The sequence below is a fragment of the Lepisosteus platostomus genome, chromosome 11 (assembly GCF_059453375.1).
Source record: "Lepisosteus platostomus isolate fLepPlt1 chromosome 11, fLepPlt1.hap1, whole genome shotgun sequence".
Taxonomy (NCBI): domain Eukaryota; kingdom Metazoa; phylum Chordata; class Actinopteri; order Semionotiformes; family Lepisosteidae; genus Lepisosteus; species Lepisosteus platostomus.
The window spans coordinates 1,862,177-1,879,342 of NC_142621.1; the positions used below are offsets into that span (position 1 = coordinate 1,862,177).

General features: G+C 49.5%; 2 protein-coding genes across 4 annotated transcripts in view; one reads left to right on the forward strand and one right to left on the reverse strand.

The window, feature by feature from the left end:
• Window positions 1–228: 228 nt before the first annotated feature.
• Window positions 229–5,039, forward strand: rpl5a (ribosomal protein L5a). The gene is made up of 8 exons (XM_088597760.1): window positions 229–408; window positions 972–1,041; window positions 1,208–1,323; window positions 1,416–1,550; window positions 2,547–2,749; window positions 3,041–3,218; window positions 4,087–4,175; window positions 4,870–5,039. Exons 1-8 carry the CDS (start codon window positions 406–408, stop codon window positions 4,970–4,972), a joined length of 897 nt encoding a protein of 298 aa, XP_088453886.1. The 5' UTR covers window positions 229–405; the 3' UTR covers window positions 4,973–5,039.
• A 2,127-nt stretch (window positions 5,040–7,166) lies between these two features.
• LOC148651735 (divergent protein kinase domain 1A-like) overlaps window positions 7,167–17,166 on the reverse strand; it is a 34,805-nt gene continuing 24,805 nt past the window's right edge. For all 3 annotated transcript variants that reach the window (XM_088597755.1, XM_088597754.1, XM_088597752.1), the window contains exons 3-6: window positions 13,934–14,068; window positions 11,479–11,586; window positions 9,036–9,212; window positions 7,167–8,601 (exon numbers count right to left, since the gene is read on the reverse strand). In XM_088597755.1, coding sequence (XP_088453881.1) covers window positions 7,789–8,601; window positions 9,036–9,212; window positions 11,479–11,586; window positions 13,934–14,068 — 1,233 coding nt within the window. In that variant the 3' untranslated portion in view covers window positions 7,167–7,788. The remainder of the gene's footprint in view (window positions 8,602–9,035; window positions 9,213–11,478; window positions 11,587–13,933; window positions 14,069–17,166) is intronic.

The following is a 17,166-nucleotide window of genomic DNA, read 5'->3' on the forward strand; positions in this document are numbered from 1 at the left end:
AAAGGGCTCGACACAGCTCTTGGACCACTGGGCTGTTCATAACTAAACAAGCAATATCTGCGAAAATACTTCCTCTGTGACTTGCCTGTAAGAGACTTACCACTGTCATGTCTGTAGGACGAGGCGTCGGACAGTTGACTCTGCTGAATATTTTGAGACCATCAGCCTCCGCCAGATTGTCGATGTAAATCGTGCACGCAGTCCCCCTGCGTGTAATGACTCCTCCCGGCCACAGAGGGCAGCACCACGGCCGGCCTCGCATCAGTCATCCGCGCGTGTCAGTGCTTCGCGACACTATTTACGGAACATGCGCAGTGGGCTCGTTCTTTTCCCAGTGCAGCGGAGTCTAAACCCCAGTCTTTAGACTCCCGTCTCCCGGCTAACGGAGGTCAAAAAGACTACAAAATGGTCAGTACATCAGCACAATACGCACCTATATCAATACATAAGACTGCTGCTGTATGTGTTGTGCCGTTTCCTGCGTGAAAATAATTTTGGATGGGATTGGATGATGTTAGATTGCGTCCCAGCGAGTTTCGCCGGGGCTGGCTCCAACGTGGCCTAATGGCTGCTGTTTGCGATTCTGGACTTGTAATGTCAGGAGGTCTTCCTGTGCCTTTACACACTGACGCCTGGTAAAAGTTTACTTGTAATTTTAGATCTGACGAGCAGCAGATATCTCTTGCGTGTTCTCGAAAGTCTAGTGACTTTGAATTAGAAGCCATCCCCATATTATGAAGTTGTTTCCGTCGTCAAAGTGAATTGATCCCAGGCCTTAAAGGGTTACCCTTTGCAGTAACTGCCGTGAATCCTGCTTGCGTAGTATCGTTGATCAGTTTAGTTTTCCGCCGAGATGCTGCGGTGTCGGAGTCCGGGCTCCCTGTCCCTGTCATGCCCAGCTTGCTGGTGCTGCTGCTTCCCCGAGCCCAGGGGCGCACTCACCCACGGCGTTTTTCTTCTGGTCTTTGCAGGGCTTCGTCAAAGTAGTTAAGAATAAGTCTTACTTCAAGAGGTACCAGGTGAAATTCCGCAGGAGGAGAGGTAAGGGGTGCCGCCGTCCCCGCCAGCATCGCCGGGTCGCCCCCCGGAGTTTCCGCTGACATGGCCGCTCCGCGGTGCGGCTGAGCTCAAGTGTCGCTCGCTTGGTCTTGGGCGGCGATTTCACTGCTGTGCTGTCTTGGCTGTTAACGCGTGTGGTTCCTTTCAGAGGGGAAGACGGACTACTATGCCCGCAAGCGCCTGGTGGTGCAGGACAAGAACAAGTACAACACGCCCAAGTACAGGATGATCGTCCGCTTCACCAACAGGGACATCATCTGCCAGGTGAGCTGCCCCCCCCCTGCCCTGCCCTGCCCTGTCCCGGCCTGCTGCGTGTGTCTCTGCCTGGCTGACCCTGGGGCCTGCTCTCTTCCCAGATCGCCTACGCCAAGATTGAGGGGGATATGATCGTCTGCGCTGCCTACTCCCACGAGCTGCCCAAGTACGGTGTCACCGTGGGCTTGACGAACTACGCTGCGGCCTACTGCACTGGGCTGCTGCTGGCCCGCAGGGTAAGGCTGTGGCCGGGCGGCACTGGGGGGCTGAGCCCGGAGGGGCTGGGCTGTCTGCAGTTGGACACTGTCCTCGGCGTGGATGTGGTGTTCAGGTCTGGGTGGCAGTTCTGCTGCGTAGGGATGTGTTCGTCCAGCACGACAGTGGTCGCAGTGTGATCCGTGTGGATGTTTCCTAGATCGTACCCTGCAGTCTTCAGTCCGTCTTTGTCACGCCACTTGGTAGAAGAGTGAAGTGTTGGGAGACTGCGAGGGGTTGTCATTTTGTACGTAGGAATGCACCCATTAGCTGTTTGCGGAGGTGGCTCTGTGGCTCAGGATCTGCGCCTGTGGCTGGAAGTTTGCCGGTTCAAATCCTGCAGCTGGCAGAAGAATCCTACTCTGTTGGGCCCCTGAGCAAGGCCCCTAACCCCAGCTGCTCCAGGGGCGCCGTATAAATGGCTGACCCTGCGCTCTGACTCCCAGTTTCTCTCCCTGTGTCTCATGGAGAGCAAGCTGGGGTATGTGAAAAGACAAATTCCTAATGCAAGAAATTGTATATGGCCAATAAAGTGATCTTAAAAAGCTGCTTCCATAGTATTCTCGTTGGCCTTGGTGCGTGTCAAGTAAGTTCAGTGCGCTTATATAAGTACTGCCTAACTGTTTACTGCTGCATTGGTAGAGCAATGCCTAGTTTAAAAGCAAGAGGGCCTTCCAACTGGGGGTGTTTTGTAGTGGCAGTTTTAGGTGCATTTGTATGAAGAGCCTTATATAGGAGGGTGCACATCCTTCTCGGAAGCAACAGCAGGTCTTCATACAGCAGATCAGGGGGAGGAGTGAAACTGCTTCAGCAGGTAAGAGGGAACCTGAGGGGCGCCAGATTCATCAGGCAGAAAGTGGTGTTTAGGCAGGATACTGGGTTTAACGGCCCTACCCTTATGCTCAGTGCTGTAGGTTACTCACTGCCCAGGTCGGTCTGCGCTTGTATCTCAAAAATCTCAAATGCTCTCCCTGCAGCTGCTGACCAAGTTTGGCCTGGACAAGGTGTACGAGGGTCAGGTTGAGGTGACTGGGGACGAGTACAATGTGGAGAGCATCGACGACCAGCCGGGGGCGTTCACCTGCTACCTGGACGCTGGCCTGGCCAGGACCACAACCGGCAACAAAGTGTTCGGTGCTCTGAAGGGCGCTGTGGACGGAGGGCTGTCCATCCCCCACAGGTAGCTGCCTTGGGCTGGGACCTGCTTGGTGTGCAGGGGAGATGTTCAGTGTCCTGCTTGGCCCCTGTTTTGGTCAATGTCTTTGTCACATGTGCAGCAGAGTTAGTTGGAAATCATGTTTGGGTGTTCAGTAGAGCTGCATGCAAACTGGGCTACATATTGTTGAAAAGTAGGTTCTGCTCTACAAGTTTCTCTTGAACTGATAGTGTAAAGACAGAAATCCTGAATTTGTCCATGCCGTGGCTGTCTTGATCTGCGCCTCTGACTTGTGGGTCTGTCGTGTGTCTCCAGCACCAAGCGTTTCCCTGGCTACGACTCGGAGAGCAAGGAGTTCAACGCAGAGGTCCACCGCAAGCACATCATGGGCCAGAACGTGGCGGAGTACATGCGCTTGCTGATGGAGGAGGACGAGGAAGCGTACAAGAAGCAGTTCTCTCGGTTCATCAAGAACGGCGTGACTGCAGACGCAGTAAGAGCAGCTGGAGCCTGTAGCCGCCTCTACAGAGGGAAACCTCTCTGGCTTGGGGAGACGAGCAGGAAGAGAGATTTGTTGTGGTGTAGGATGGTTGGAATGCACACAGCTGCTTGATGATGACCTCTTGCACACTGAGCGAACTGTAGTTGGTCCTTGGTTTGCATTTGTGATGTGAGCTTTTCAAGACGGGGCTGAGAGCAGCTATGTCGCTGGATAAAGCTATGCTGGGACATAGTTTTTGTTGATTTTTGTTGGTCAGTTATCAATGTGCGCAACTTGCTGTTTGTAGGCAGTAATTAGCAGGTAGTATTTTCTTTTCTACACAGCACTACAGGGACTTGCAGAGTAGGCTATGGGCTCTGCTTGATCTTCTGAGCTTTGTTGCATTGAAACTGTTCTGTTTAGTCTGTACAGGATTGGTAGGAAAAGACCGCACCTAGCAAATGTCCATTTTTGTAGTGCTGCGAAAAAAGTGGGAGCTGTACCTAATTGAATTACCTAACATAGCGTTACAATGTTTGAGTTGTGTAGAGGTTATTATTTTCTGCTGTGCCATGTAAGAAGGGTCAGTATCTTGCACAGGAAAATAGAACAGCTGATGGTTTCTTTAGTGAGTTGGGTAGGTTTGATTGAAGCACAGCAGCACATGCGCAAATCAGCCGGCAGATGTTATTTTTTCTGCAACAGCTGTATGATTCTAGACGGCTGCTGACCGTACAGCCCTTTGGGCTTCATTACTCTGTTCCTGTGTGTTTGGAAATGAGGGTGAAACCGGTCACAAAGTTGCGGTTGAGCCACGGCAAGTGCTCTAGGGTGTCTTGTGAATGTGAGAGCTCAGGTGGTCGGTCTTTGATTCCTGCAGATGGAGGAGATGTACAAAAAGGCTCACGCTACTATCCGAGAGAATCCTGTCCACGAAAAGAAGCCCACAAAAGAAGTCAAGAAGAAGAGGTAGGTCTCTTTTCTTACAGCAGTTCTTTCACCGAGGCGTGCCTGAGGCGTCCTGCAGCCCTGCCTGCTGTCTCGGCACACGAGTCGTGTTTGAAAGCCACTTTTAATAAAAACAATATAATATATGAAGGAAGCTTCCTATATTGGATGCTTTTATCTAAAGCGATTTGTTTTTGCACCCATTTATACAGCTGGCTGTTTTATTGGCTCGGCGTGGGTGAACAACAGTGGCCTGTTTGAGATACAAATCCACAACTTTCTAGACAGAAGAATAGTAACAGGGCTCCAAATGGCGGCCCAAAATCTGTCGCAAGCATCGTCAGTGCTTCATTCATGCACTTTCTTTTCCTTAGTCTTGCCTTGTTTACCTGAAAGGTGGATTTATAAATTGGTGCATCTGGGTTTCAACAGTTTTGCAAAGAAGGATCGTCTCTTCCTCAAAGGAACATCAGCCACTGCATCTGAATTAAATGCTTTCTGTTGTGTGGGTTGATCCTGGAAGACCATATGTCACTGACAAAGCTGTCATTGAGAGACATTTCAAATTTGGTTATGCATGGTGCTTGCAAGTGTATACACATTAGTCTGAATTCACCCGAACTTGATCCCATTGCTGGCAATCTTCAGCCATGAATGTGAGCTCTTGTGAAGGTGTAACCGTGCTGCGTGCTAATTTGCGTGTGCTGTGTTACAGGTGGAATCGTGCCAAGATGTCTCTGGCTCAGAGAAAGGACCGTGTCGCTCAGAAGAAGGCCAGCTTCCTCCGAGCACAGGAACAGGCTGCAGCCGACAGCTAAAGAGGTGGCCTCTGCTACTACCCACGGCACAATGCGTCTTTTGATTTAATAAACAATTTCAAAAAGACGCATGGGTTTGTGGAGTGATTGCATTTGTGCTCATTAAATTTCTACAGCACAAGCACGGGGTGCACTGCGCTTTTCTTAGAGTCGTCTTGTTTCTTCGTTCCTCTGTACTTGGGCTTCACGAGGACACATGACGAGGACAGTGTTCTTGCAGTGCGTTTAGCTCAAATGAGGTGTTGATGGCTGGAAAAGGAGGAAAAACTAAATCCCACTAACTTGGGTTGTGGGCCAGTTCTTGCGAAAGGTCACTAACGAGAAGTCGCAGTTGGGCCCTTCGAGGTTGTTAGAAGCTAAGTGCCCGTGGACCTCTTGTGGCCATTTCATGAGAGAGGGTGCGCTAGCGGGTTAGGCCAACTCAGCTGGGGTGGTTTGTTCCACAATCCCACAACTGTTAGTGTAAAGAACTCTTTTACATATACTTCCACATCCCACTTTCTATTGTCCTCACGAGTTTACTCGGAAGAAATCCACCGGCTTGGCTCAAGACTCTTGTGTCCCCTTGGTTTCTTCTGTCCAAGACTAAAGAGACTCAGTTCCTTCAGCCTGTTGAGCGTGGGACCCCGTTAACCGGCGGAATGGGTCTGGTTTCTCTTTCCTGTCCTGAAGCCAGAGAGACTGTTACCTCCAAATTCTGTACCCGATTCTAAAGGGAAGTGCACTGCACAAATCTAATATTCCTTGACTTAAATTCTACGCTATGCTAGAAGTTGGCCTTGTTGTCCTCCTTGTGTAGAACATAAGAAAGAGCCAGGGGCTTGCTGATGCATCATGTACGTGAACGGTGCTCTTTGCCATTATAAAAGCGTTTCTCTGCCTGCCTGGGAAACTGCACTTCTGATAACACGGGCCTCAGGGCTGACCAGTCTTTTGACAACAAGCACTTTAAACGGGAAAAACAGTACAAAAAAAAAAGTGGATAAAGAACACCATTGAATACAGAAGTATAAAGGGAATAGCAGCTGAGTTTTCATGAGTCCATTTTAAAAAGGGGGCTACAAAATATGAATCATCCAATTGTCAAGAGGAAGTTTTCACACTTTTTTTTAAGACAGCCTACCTCCATTTGGGCAATATTGCAGCAGAAAAAAAAGTGAAAGGCACTTCTGCATCCCACAATTTTGACTTTTTGAAGAAAAACTGAACATGCCATCCCTACAAGCAGTGCCTACATAAGTTGCCCTGCAGTTTATTCAACAAGTTATTTTGAGTTCAATGGCTAGGTGGCACTGTTGTGCCACAGGTTCCTGATTCTGGAGCAGGGAAATTCCTGCAAAGGTCTTAAAATGGCTTATATGTGGCCTCTGTGAAGCCATTCTTGGTGGTGGTCAGGCACGAAGCAGCAGTGTTTATACAATGTCCTGAAGCATGCGTGTCTTTATTCCCAGGGTGCCTTTCTGCCCTCACAGGTGTGAGCTGTCAGTGACTTGGAAAAAAGTACTGTTGCGAATCTGTTGCCAGCTCACGTGGATTATTAATATCACAGAGCAGCGGTCTACTTGGGGGAGATTTCAAACTTAAATGTGACAAAATTCCTCCTCTGCTACTCATGGCTCCCTGTCTCCCAAGTCTGCTGCATGGTGGGGGTCTGCTTGGATGTTCTCCAGCCGATGGAGGGGAAGCACCACAAATATTGTGCAGAATCCCAGCGCCGTGTTTCACCAGTCATTTACCAAGGAGTGAGGTAAAACTGGGTGTGAGACGAGACTCCTGCTCAGGCTGCTGTTACTTTCCCTGGGAAGTAGGCTGATCCTATCTCGTAAAAATAAATCTGACTTTCCAGAGTAGAGGGCAAACCAAACGATCAAGCAAACACTGAACACTATCCCTGTGTAAGATATACATACAGAAGTCTGGCCCTGTTAGAACTCACACAGACCTTTCACTGTTACAACAGTCAAATGCAAATAAACAGCACTGGAGTTGGAACATCACTGGAAGAGAGCTGCAGGAAAGTTAGTTTTAAAGGAGAACAATGTCTTTGCAGAGGGGACTGCTTCTTTTAAATCTTCAAAAAGTAGGTCACAATTTCATCTTGCTGAACTGGGTCTTTCATCACAGATTTTCTGCAAGGCTCACTGTACCTGCTTTTTTTTTTGTATTCCTTACAGACATGGTAAGAACACACCAGTTTGTATTTTGTACTTTTCTTTAATGTGCAAATTCATCATGCTAACTTTTAATTTCATTTCCTCAGACAAGATTTATTTTCTGGATGTAGCAATTCATTCGGAAACAGCAGCAATGGCTTTCACAGAATGAAGTAAATAGTGGTTTTTCTTTGATGTAAAAAAACAAATCTTGAAACATTACAGATAACGACGTACTCGCAAGAAACATGAAGATTTAATGAGTGAGGCAACGGCAGCACCAAAATGCTGTAATTCATGAACTTCCTTCAGAAGTGGTAAACATCCTACTGCGGTATGTAGTGGATTTAAGAACATTTCAGCTCGCCCGTGTTTCTTCTGTAGGCACCCCGCCTCCCTCTTTCTCCAGCCCCCTTGTTGCGGCAAGCTCTCATCTTTATGGCACAGATGATCAACAAAGTAACAATAACCAGTCAAAATTGTCTCAGAAGTACAGTACCAGATTCCCAATGTACACAGTACACAAACGAAACAAAGGCTCACTCGCGTTTTTCCCAGCTGGTCCGCCACCTTCTTCGGCGGCCGCTGAGCTCGGGTCTTGCCGAGTTCTGAGAGGCTCGGGGGGCGGGGCAGAGGCCCGGCCCGGCCCGGCCCGGCAGGGCTCTAGGAGTCTTTCGTGTGGGATATCTTCTTCCACAGCAGCGTTTTCAAGTTGTTCAGTATGAGGGAGTGCTCCATCTCCATCTGGTCCGCGGAGCCGCGCAGGGCGATGCAGGAGTACAGCTGCTTCTCCAGCTCCTCGCGGATCTCGGAGGGCGCCCCCCGCAGGAGGTAGTCCTTCAGGGACTGGCAGGCCTTGGCCAGGTTGGGGCGGGTCACCTCCGCGGTGCAGCGCTTCTTCGTCTGGTCGCAGGTGGTGCGGCAGTCGGCGCCGTAGACGCAGTCCTCGTCGGCCTCGCAGCGCCGGTCCCGGATGAGCTCCCGGAAGGCCGCCTCCGGCACCACCTTGCGCATGTCCACCACCTTCAGGTCGTGCTTGTCGTTGTAGCCGAAGCTGCCGGCACTCATGTCGCACACCAGGAAGTTCCCGAAGGTGCCGTGGAAGATGTCCTCCACGAACTCCAGCAGCCCGATGGAGATCTTGGCCTTCCGGGGCCAGGAGGGGGTGAACCACTGGTCCATGCTGCGGCGCAGGCCCGCGGGGATCCACAGCTCCACCAGCCAGGGGACGCTGATGCCGTACAAGGAGGTGTACTGCACCTTCTCCATCACGTACAGGTCCCCGCAGAAGCCCAGGAGCTTGGGGGTGTGCTCCTTGTCCTGCAGCGTCACCATCAGCAGGAACTCATTCAGCTGCAGCAGTGCCCAGGTGGACTTGGCCTCTGCCAGGGAGATGTGGCCGTCCTTGTTCCCGTCGGCCACCGCCAGCACCAGGCTCGCCAGATCCAGCAGGTTCGCCTGGTCGCCCACCTTCGCCTGGGCAGCAGGGGGGGGGGGAGAGAAAACAGCCTCAGCTCCCACCTCCACTCGTACATTGCAGCACGCAGCACAGAAATACTGCTGGAGCTTAGCGCAGCTTGATTCGTAAGCGTTGGGGACTTCAACGCCCGCTGCCAGTGGTAATTAATCGTTTACTCTCAGAAGAAATCCCAAGAAGATTCTCCGAGCCTTATCTGGAAAACTAACCACATTCACCGACAGATGGGCGTGGAGGGTCTCTTTACACCCCCTTAGTAAAATGATCTAGTTATCTCGCTACAGCAGAGCTTTTCTTGAAGCACGCTTTTATATAGCATGCACCCAAGACTTTCAGCTAACGAAAAGGGGGTTCTGCCATTTTGGAAACACCCTGTGTAATTGCACATCGTGCCCAGTAAACAGGACCATTTCCACAGGGGTGGGACTGGCACCTTTAAAAGGCTGAAGACCATCTCTTTGAACTTCTCCACTGACGTCCCCCGGGTGGGCTTGTCGAACAGCACGGCCTCTTTCCTGGGCTCCATCTCTGACCCCAGGTCATAGCGAAGGACCTCCTCCAGCTGACATTTTACCACACCTTCTAAGTCTCCCCAGCTCCCGATGTACACCTAGGAAAGAGCAGAGCCCACCTGAGCCAGGTGGCACACACCACCACACTCTGGCACACACCGGTGACGCGCAGCGCAACGCACTCTCCTCCCTCCTGTAGGTCCTGCTTACAGCTGGGGCAGAGGCTGCTGGCCCCCCCACGCTGTGAGAGCAGTGCTGTACGCCTCTGAAGTACAGGTCAAGTCAAGGGCACTCACTACCCAAGGACTGAGTCCTGCTAACGTAGCACCCATTCGAGAAAAGGGACTGCAGATATGCGAGTCTTAAGTATTGTGTTACATGTAAGGTTATTGAAACTGTAACTGGAACATAATTAAACTCTCGTTTATTTAGAAATAGAATCCCAAGCAGATACTCAACATGGTTTTTAGAAAAGGCTGAACTAAATCTTAAAAGAGTTCTTTGAACAAGCAACAGTTGTAATGGACACACAGGTATGTTTAGATTAAAGTCTCTCAGAAAAGGCGAGACCCTGGGAATCAACTACCAAGGACCACACAGGCCACACGGGCCAAACGGTCTCCCCTGGTATATAACCTTTCTGATGTTCCAACAACATGCCAAGTGCGAAGAAGTTGTAGGACCGTCATTTTGCGGCTCTTATTTTATTTAGAACTTCAACAGCCTTTCATTCACAGTGCACTCTGTGTAGTCCTGGTTTCCTGAAAAGGGGAGGTTTGTGTCTGGCCTGGCGCCTTCTCTCGGGCAGAGAGAGGCAGGAATCCGGCTGGCAGACAGACTGCGCAAGGCCTGCAGCAGGAGGAAGGGAAATGACACGACGAGAGCGGAGGACTGTCCAGACTCCTGCAGATGATGACCTCCACTGTGGAGGAGCCGGCCCAGACCAGCTGTGCTCCTGCTGGTCTCGCGCCCCAGGCAGGGGGCTGGAGAGGGGAGAGAGAGAAGTGCAACACAAAACTACTGCCGGGCTTCACGCAGTTTGATCTGTAAGCACTGGAGACTTTGACACGCCCTGCCAGTGTGATTCATTGTTTATTTTCAGAAGAAATCCAAGAAAATCCTCCATGCCTTCTCTGGAAAACGAACCACATTCACAGATGAGCGCAGGGGTTCTCTTTTCACCCCCTTGGCGGATTGAGGAACGTCACTGAGACGTCTTCTCCAGGATCCTATAAAAGCAAATACCCCCATAGCAGGGAGAAGATCAGGTCATATCCTGGATGGTCAGGTTCAGATGGCGTGGAGAATGCATACAAACATGTGTTTACAGCTACAGAAACTGCAGATGTGTGCTGGGATGTGCAGTCAATCAGAAACTGGATCAGAACAATTCCAGATTCATTGTTTTTAACACATCCACCATGCGACAGCTACACAATCCTGTTTACAAGGTCAGTAGAATTACATCTGAGCTCTTCTGAAAGGTCTCCAAGTAAATTCAGCTCCCTTATTGAGTATGACATTTCCTGTAGGCCAGGAAAACGTCTGGTTTCTCTCTGTTCTTCTGCTGATAATCAGTTCTTCATCCATGAGCGTGTTTCCTTGGGTTCTTGTAGCTTATAGTGGAAGGATCAGTCCTTTGGTGTGTACCAGCCTACTGCAAGCCCACATATATCATAATGATAATGAACGTTACCCACAGCACTAGTTACTTGCTCAAAGAAATCCAGCAGCTTAATTAGGCACAATCTCTGTCTACTAAAATCAACCTGGCTCATTCTCCTAGGATGCTTTTAAATGTGGTTTACATTTTAAAACATTTTTAGATCAGTGTTTCAGTTTTCATTCCAACTGTACCTCTCTTGGATCATCACAGTCTTAGACTTTCCTCCCTTTCGGTCCTTAAGGAGTGGGACAAGCTGAGGACGCAGAAGCAGCCAGACAGCCGTGTGAGGTGCTGGGTTCAGCTGCCCAGCTGCCCAGCTGCCCTCTGACTCAGGCTGAAGCCACGCTTACGGCACTGACCATGACAGTGTTTCAGTGTCACCCCCACCTGTGTCTGCACATCATCAGATCATAAGGAGAGCTGTCTGGGAAGCCGTTAAGGAGCAACAGTTTTAAACCGAGCTGAATCAGGATTCTGCTCAGCTCCTGGAAATGACTAACTGAAATGAGACGTCCGAAAGTGAAAGCATTACAGCTCACTTTGATTATCTGGTTTAATTAAGGGTCCCATGAGCTCAGCTGGACAGAACCCCAGGAGACGCAGGACTACTGCAGGACTAGGGCTGGGAAACAGACCTGTGACGTGTCGAAGGACAGTGGAAATGCGCTGGCGCTGGTGTTGACTGCGGAGACCCTCACCTGGTTGTTGGGCTTGGCCGAGAGACACTTCCCCAGGTACAGCGTTTCCTTATCGCACAGGCTGCTGCAGGCTGAGCCGTCGATCACGCCCTTCCTGTATCTATCACACTGACACACACAAGACGGCCCGTTTTAACACCTTGCGGCTTCCACCCCAAAACACACTGCACGCATCAAGACCCAGTGTCGCCACGTCCTGTGAAATCTGTCACGACCGATCCCATGCCTAAAACAACTGTCAGTTTACCCAAGATAAAACTATAGATTTTTTTGCGGCGATGGAAATTCATTTTGTCGATTTGCAGCTTTCATCTGCTGGAACTCAGATATGACAGACCTTGACATGCATAACAAGAAGTTATCGGGCCCTCAGCAAGCGGAGAAGAAGGGAAATTCGGACACAGGACAGTCACATTGCAACTCAGATTTCTTCACATTCTCCAGCAGAGGGCTCTGTGTCTTAACACATTCTCCAGGCAAGGCTGAAGGACATTTAATGCACTGCTTTCAAGCCCTGAAGATACTGGCACACACAACTCCATTAGCTTTTCAGTCTTATCTCTTTCTAACCCAAACAATGACAACTGTGCTGACAAAGTGCTTTATCAGACAATCTGATTTCTGTTCTTTCTCACTAAGTTGCGATATTGAATTGAATAACATACTCATACAGCTCGAGGCACACAGTAAAAAAGAATTAAGAAGGAAAAGCTCTAAAACATTTTGATCATAATCATCACGGCCATGCTCCTGGGCTGAAGCACCTGGAGACCTAGAAATTAAAGACTGACAATTTTCTTTTTCTTGAGCAGCTTTAAGTCTCTCGGGAGGATTTTTTTTTTGGATCTCTTTCAGTTTTATTTCAGGGCACATGAAACGCAAACACACACTGGAGGAAGTAAGAAACACCAGCCGCTGAATGGGCCAGTGCAACTCCTTCCTGCTTTGTCACCAATTAAATCGTTCAGCTCACTTCCAGGTAGAGCACGCACTGCTGAACACGGCAGCAATTTGGTCTGGGAAACTGAGCCGTTCTGAACAGAAACTGGTCTTTTTATATCGCCCTGGCTCCGCCACCGAGTGAGAAACAGAACAGCCGCAGAGAGAGGAGAGACGGGAATCTCCCAGCCATCCTGTCAGCTTGGAAATGACAAGTTACTCCCACAAAATCCAGATGACCATGACATAGAAACAGGACGTCGCCACTAAGAGAAACTCTGTTTTTTTTTTCCAAACAACGTAAGAAAACTGATAGTGGAGCAATAGCCTACTAGCTAAAAATTTCCTAAACACCCTCAAACACATGTGATCCACTGGTGGATGAGACGTTCCTGTGAACTGATGAAGATATGACACCGATATCTAAGTGTGTAAAAGTTCAACAGACAGTCATCCACTCCAGGAACCGTTTGGTCAAGAAAAAAATGAAGTAATTGAAGAATTCACAAAAACTACTTCGACCTACACCCAGAAGTGGACAAGAATGTCTCTCTTTCCCTCCTGAGCACAAACAGATTCTCACCGTGAAGTAACTGCCAGAAGAGGCTGACAGGCTGAGCTGATGAATCACATGTTTTTATGAGCTCTGCTGTGTTCGTGCTCCATGCTCTCAGCATATAAAACAGACTGTATGAGCTGAGTTCCCTATTCAGTGAAGTCCTGCCAGTCTAGTACAAGACCTAAAGACTCACAGTGACCCTGCTGGCAGGTTTAGAGTCGATGCTGGCACGAAACACACCAGTGAAACTTCACACGCTTCAGAAGTGCACCAGCCCTTTTCAGTACAGGAACGCATTTATCTCAAAACAATTGAGAAAATGGTGACAATTGTGTGTGTGACCAATGAGTCTCAAACTGTACTATATCAAAGTCATGAAAGGGCTTTCCAAAGCCTGTCTCACCACCGGACTGGTGCATTCTGACGGTGATTTCATTACGCTGACAGTGGGTACAGACATATTCATGCAACAAATCAGCTAAAAAAACTAGACAGACTTTTGTACCCCTGACATCATTTGTAAAAGAAGACAAGTAAAAGTAAAACCCAGAATGCTTCTCGGCCTTGAAAGAAACACGAACTCTCCTGCTTTAAAATCTCTTGAGATATTAGTCTAAATTAAACTAGAGGGTTAAAGAGTATAATAATAGACTATCGCCTGCAATTCTTCACAGGCAGCAGATGGCTGAAATGGGAGTTCAGACCGCAATGCATGGTCACCTGTAGATCTCGCTGATGGGTTAATGGGACATGCTCGTTCTGACGTCTGTATCGACGTGCCAGAAGTAATCGGCTAATAGTGTCCTAACCTTCTGAACAGTGCAGCATGTGCAATCTACAGGTACAGTGCACCCTGTGATCTGCGCATTCGAGCTGGAAACTACCTGTCCTTGGTCTGCAGGCCTTCCCTCGCCCCCCAACACCCCCCAGCCCCGCAGGGACAGACAGGCTACGTACAATGGTGCGCTTGCAGTCGTGGCCTCTGCACAGCTCCGTGTAGGCCGAGTACTGGACGTACACCACCCAGCTGCCGACGAACACCGCCAGCCAGGAGAAGAAGAGGTACTTCACGCGCAGGTAGGAGAAGCGAGCCTGTGGATCACAGGACAGAGAGAGAGAGAGAGATTGCCATCACCGAGATCCAGCTTCCTCCAGCCCTGCACAGGGAAAACACCTTTACCGTCACGTACCATGGTAGAAACAGGGTCAAGAGTAGTGAAGCACAGGGAGGTGTTACCACTCATGATACAGACCACAGGGGGATGTATGGTTAACCCGCAGGACCCACTGCGCCGATCTCCTGCAGCTCACAGCTGGCAGCCCAATGCAGCTCAGCAGGCGTGAGCCAGGTCAGGACCTGGATGGGAGACCTCCTGGGAAAAACTAAGGTTGCTGCTGGAAGAGGTATTAGAGGGGCCAGTAGGGGGCGCTCACCCTGTAGTCTGTGTGCGTCTAATTGCCCCAGTCTAGTGATGGGGACACTATACTGTGAAAAGGCGCCATTCTTTGGTTGAGATGTAACACTGAGGTCCCAACTCTCTGTGGTCATTAAAAATCCCAGGGCATTTCTCGAAAAGAGTAGGGGTGTAACCCTGGCGTCCTGGCCAAATTTCCCCCTGGTCTTTGCCAAACACAGCCTCCTTATAATCCCCATCTCTGAACTGGCTTCATCACTCTGCTCTCCTCCCCACTGGGAGCTGATGTGTGGTGAGCGTTCTGGCGCACTATGGCTGCCGTCACATCATCCCGGTGGGGCTGCACACTGGTGGTGGTGGAGGGGATCCCCATGACCTGTAAAGCGCTTTGAGTGGAGTGTCCAGAAAAGCGCTATATAAATGTAAGGAATTATTATTATCAATTTACCCCTGCTCAGGAAACTTTCATATGGGGTCATTCCTGGTGATGAGGGTGACAAGAATATAAACTGCCAACGGCTTTTTCTTCACACAGACCTGAACATGGCTGCTCCTCTAAGTCACTAGTCTTCCACAACTAATGCCCATCTGAGCCTTTCAAAACTTCCATACCAAAAAAGGCACAGAGGCCCATTACCGACACATACAGTACCACCCGTATACCGGAATCAAGTCTTCAGTGTTTTTTTAGATAAACGTTAAGTCCCGCTGTTTCATTTCCCCTTTCCCCTCTGTCTCCCAGTCCTGCCCGACTCTGAAGGCAAGGAGTGCCCCTGGCCTCTGTGAGCCGAGAGCCTCTGTACTCGGAGCCCGAGACTCCTGTCACGATCAGCCAGGCGCACAGGTGCGCTGCCGAGATTACTGTTCTAATACACACAAATCCTACTGACGGCTTCTCCTCAAAGGCAATGTTGCAGGATTAAAGGAAAGCTATTCCACAGAGATCTCCTACCTGGGGTGCAGGGGGGTTGAGCCTGAATATGCTGTATTCATCAAAGGCACCTAAGGCATTCCTCAGAGCAACGTCAAAGCTCCAGCAGGTGTAAGTAACAGATCCACCTGCGGTGACACTGGGGTCATTCTCCTAGCGGCTCTGATGCTCTTCTCAGTAGAAGCATCAGTCATTTCCCTGCTGCAAGCCCAGAGGCAAGAAATGAGCTCATTCTGAAGGTCCTAAAACCTTCAAGACAATATGTTATACAAATACAGCAACGGATTGGCATCTTCAGCTGCAGAAATAAATAAAAGTATGTGGCACCTTAGAAACCCCAGAACCTGCCACTTCAGAATTAGAAACTGCAGCTGATTGAACCTGGCCACAAGTAACTGCCACTAATAGATTATTAACAGTAACCATAACCTAATATTTAACCATTTTATTAATACACACATTGCTGGCTTGTTCTGTATTTCTACACTGTCATTTCGCTAAACTTAAGCAGTTACCAGAACACTTTGGTATCATTTTTCCAAAGGGAACAGCTCAGCCTGTGCTGCCTGTCTCTTCCACAGACACACAGCGCGGGGCTCTGAGGATAGTGGGGTTCAGTTCCTGCCACATCTGCAGGATTCTGTGAATGGTGCATCTGAAAGAACAGGAACAGGCTGTTTGCTAATGCCGACTTTGTTTGGCAAGCTCTTAATGTGGACTTGGCACGTTCCTTCGGCCACCTGCCAAAGCAGAACAATCCGATCCGCTGTCTGGAATCAGAAACATGCAGGATATCGGTGCGCATTACTTGTGTGCAAATGAGGAGTGGTCACTGGCTACTCAGTGGATTTCTGAGACAATAATGATCTAAATATCTAGTGTCCTAGCGGCACTGCTCACTGTCACAGGTCTTAAAACCCCCACTCTGTTAAAAAAAAATGACTGCTCATCGCCGATACCTCCCCTCTGAGACAGGCTCGAACTGGCTGTACAGTCACTGAACAGCTGGCTGAGCTCTTCATAAAGAAGCATCAAGAAGAAGTGTGACAGGCATTTCTGCAGGAGCCAATACACTATACACTGTACACTGCTGGAAAAGGGTGGTAAAACTGCATGTGCCTGGGATTTACTCCAGCCCTGCTCAGAACTGCAGCTCCGGACATGTGGAGTCTACGCTCGGGGGACGAGCCGGAGGCACGCAGAGAACTCAGGATCCCCCTAAAACTAAAACCGAACTGCTAAAGTGGCCCTCTGTCCCCTCCATCTAGCCGAACGCAGAAGCCGGGCGTGTGGCACAGGCACACACAAGGTGTCACAGCCCCGAACACGAGAACAGAAGGAAGGTTACAGACGAGAGGGGCCACCAGGCCCACCCAGCCTCGAGAGAGGAACCAGCTGTGGTGCTCGGAGAGACCGCCGGTCAAGGGGGTGAGGACAGAAAGCAAAAACACAGGAAAACCAACGCGAGAGGGAAACAAAACTCCAGCACTGCGGCGGTGGCAACATTTTTAGTGACATTAAATAATTCCAGATTTGTTCCAAACAAGAGTCACAAGGCAAGGCCTCCTGGTAACAGGCCAGTGCTTTCTGAGAAGCGGCCCAGAGAACCCAAGAGCAATAGAGAACAAGAAGAACTGGCTCTTTGGCTCATGAGAGATCACTTGCTGTCTGTAATTTTAATAATCCTCACATACAGACCGGTTCTTCAAAGACCCCAGTCTATCAGTCTGTATGACAGAGCCTGGCAAGCTATTACAAGCTGATTATTCTTGCAGTGGCAACTCCCAAGAGCTCTGTGTAAATCTGCTCTTAAAAAGACACCACTTCTGGAATGATAATAGAAT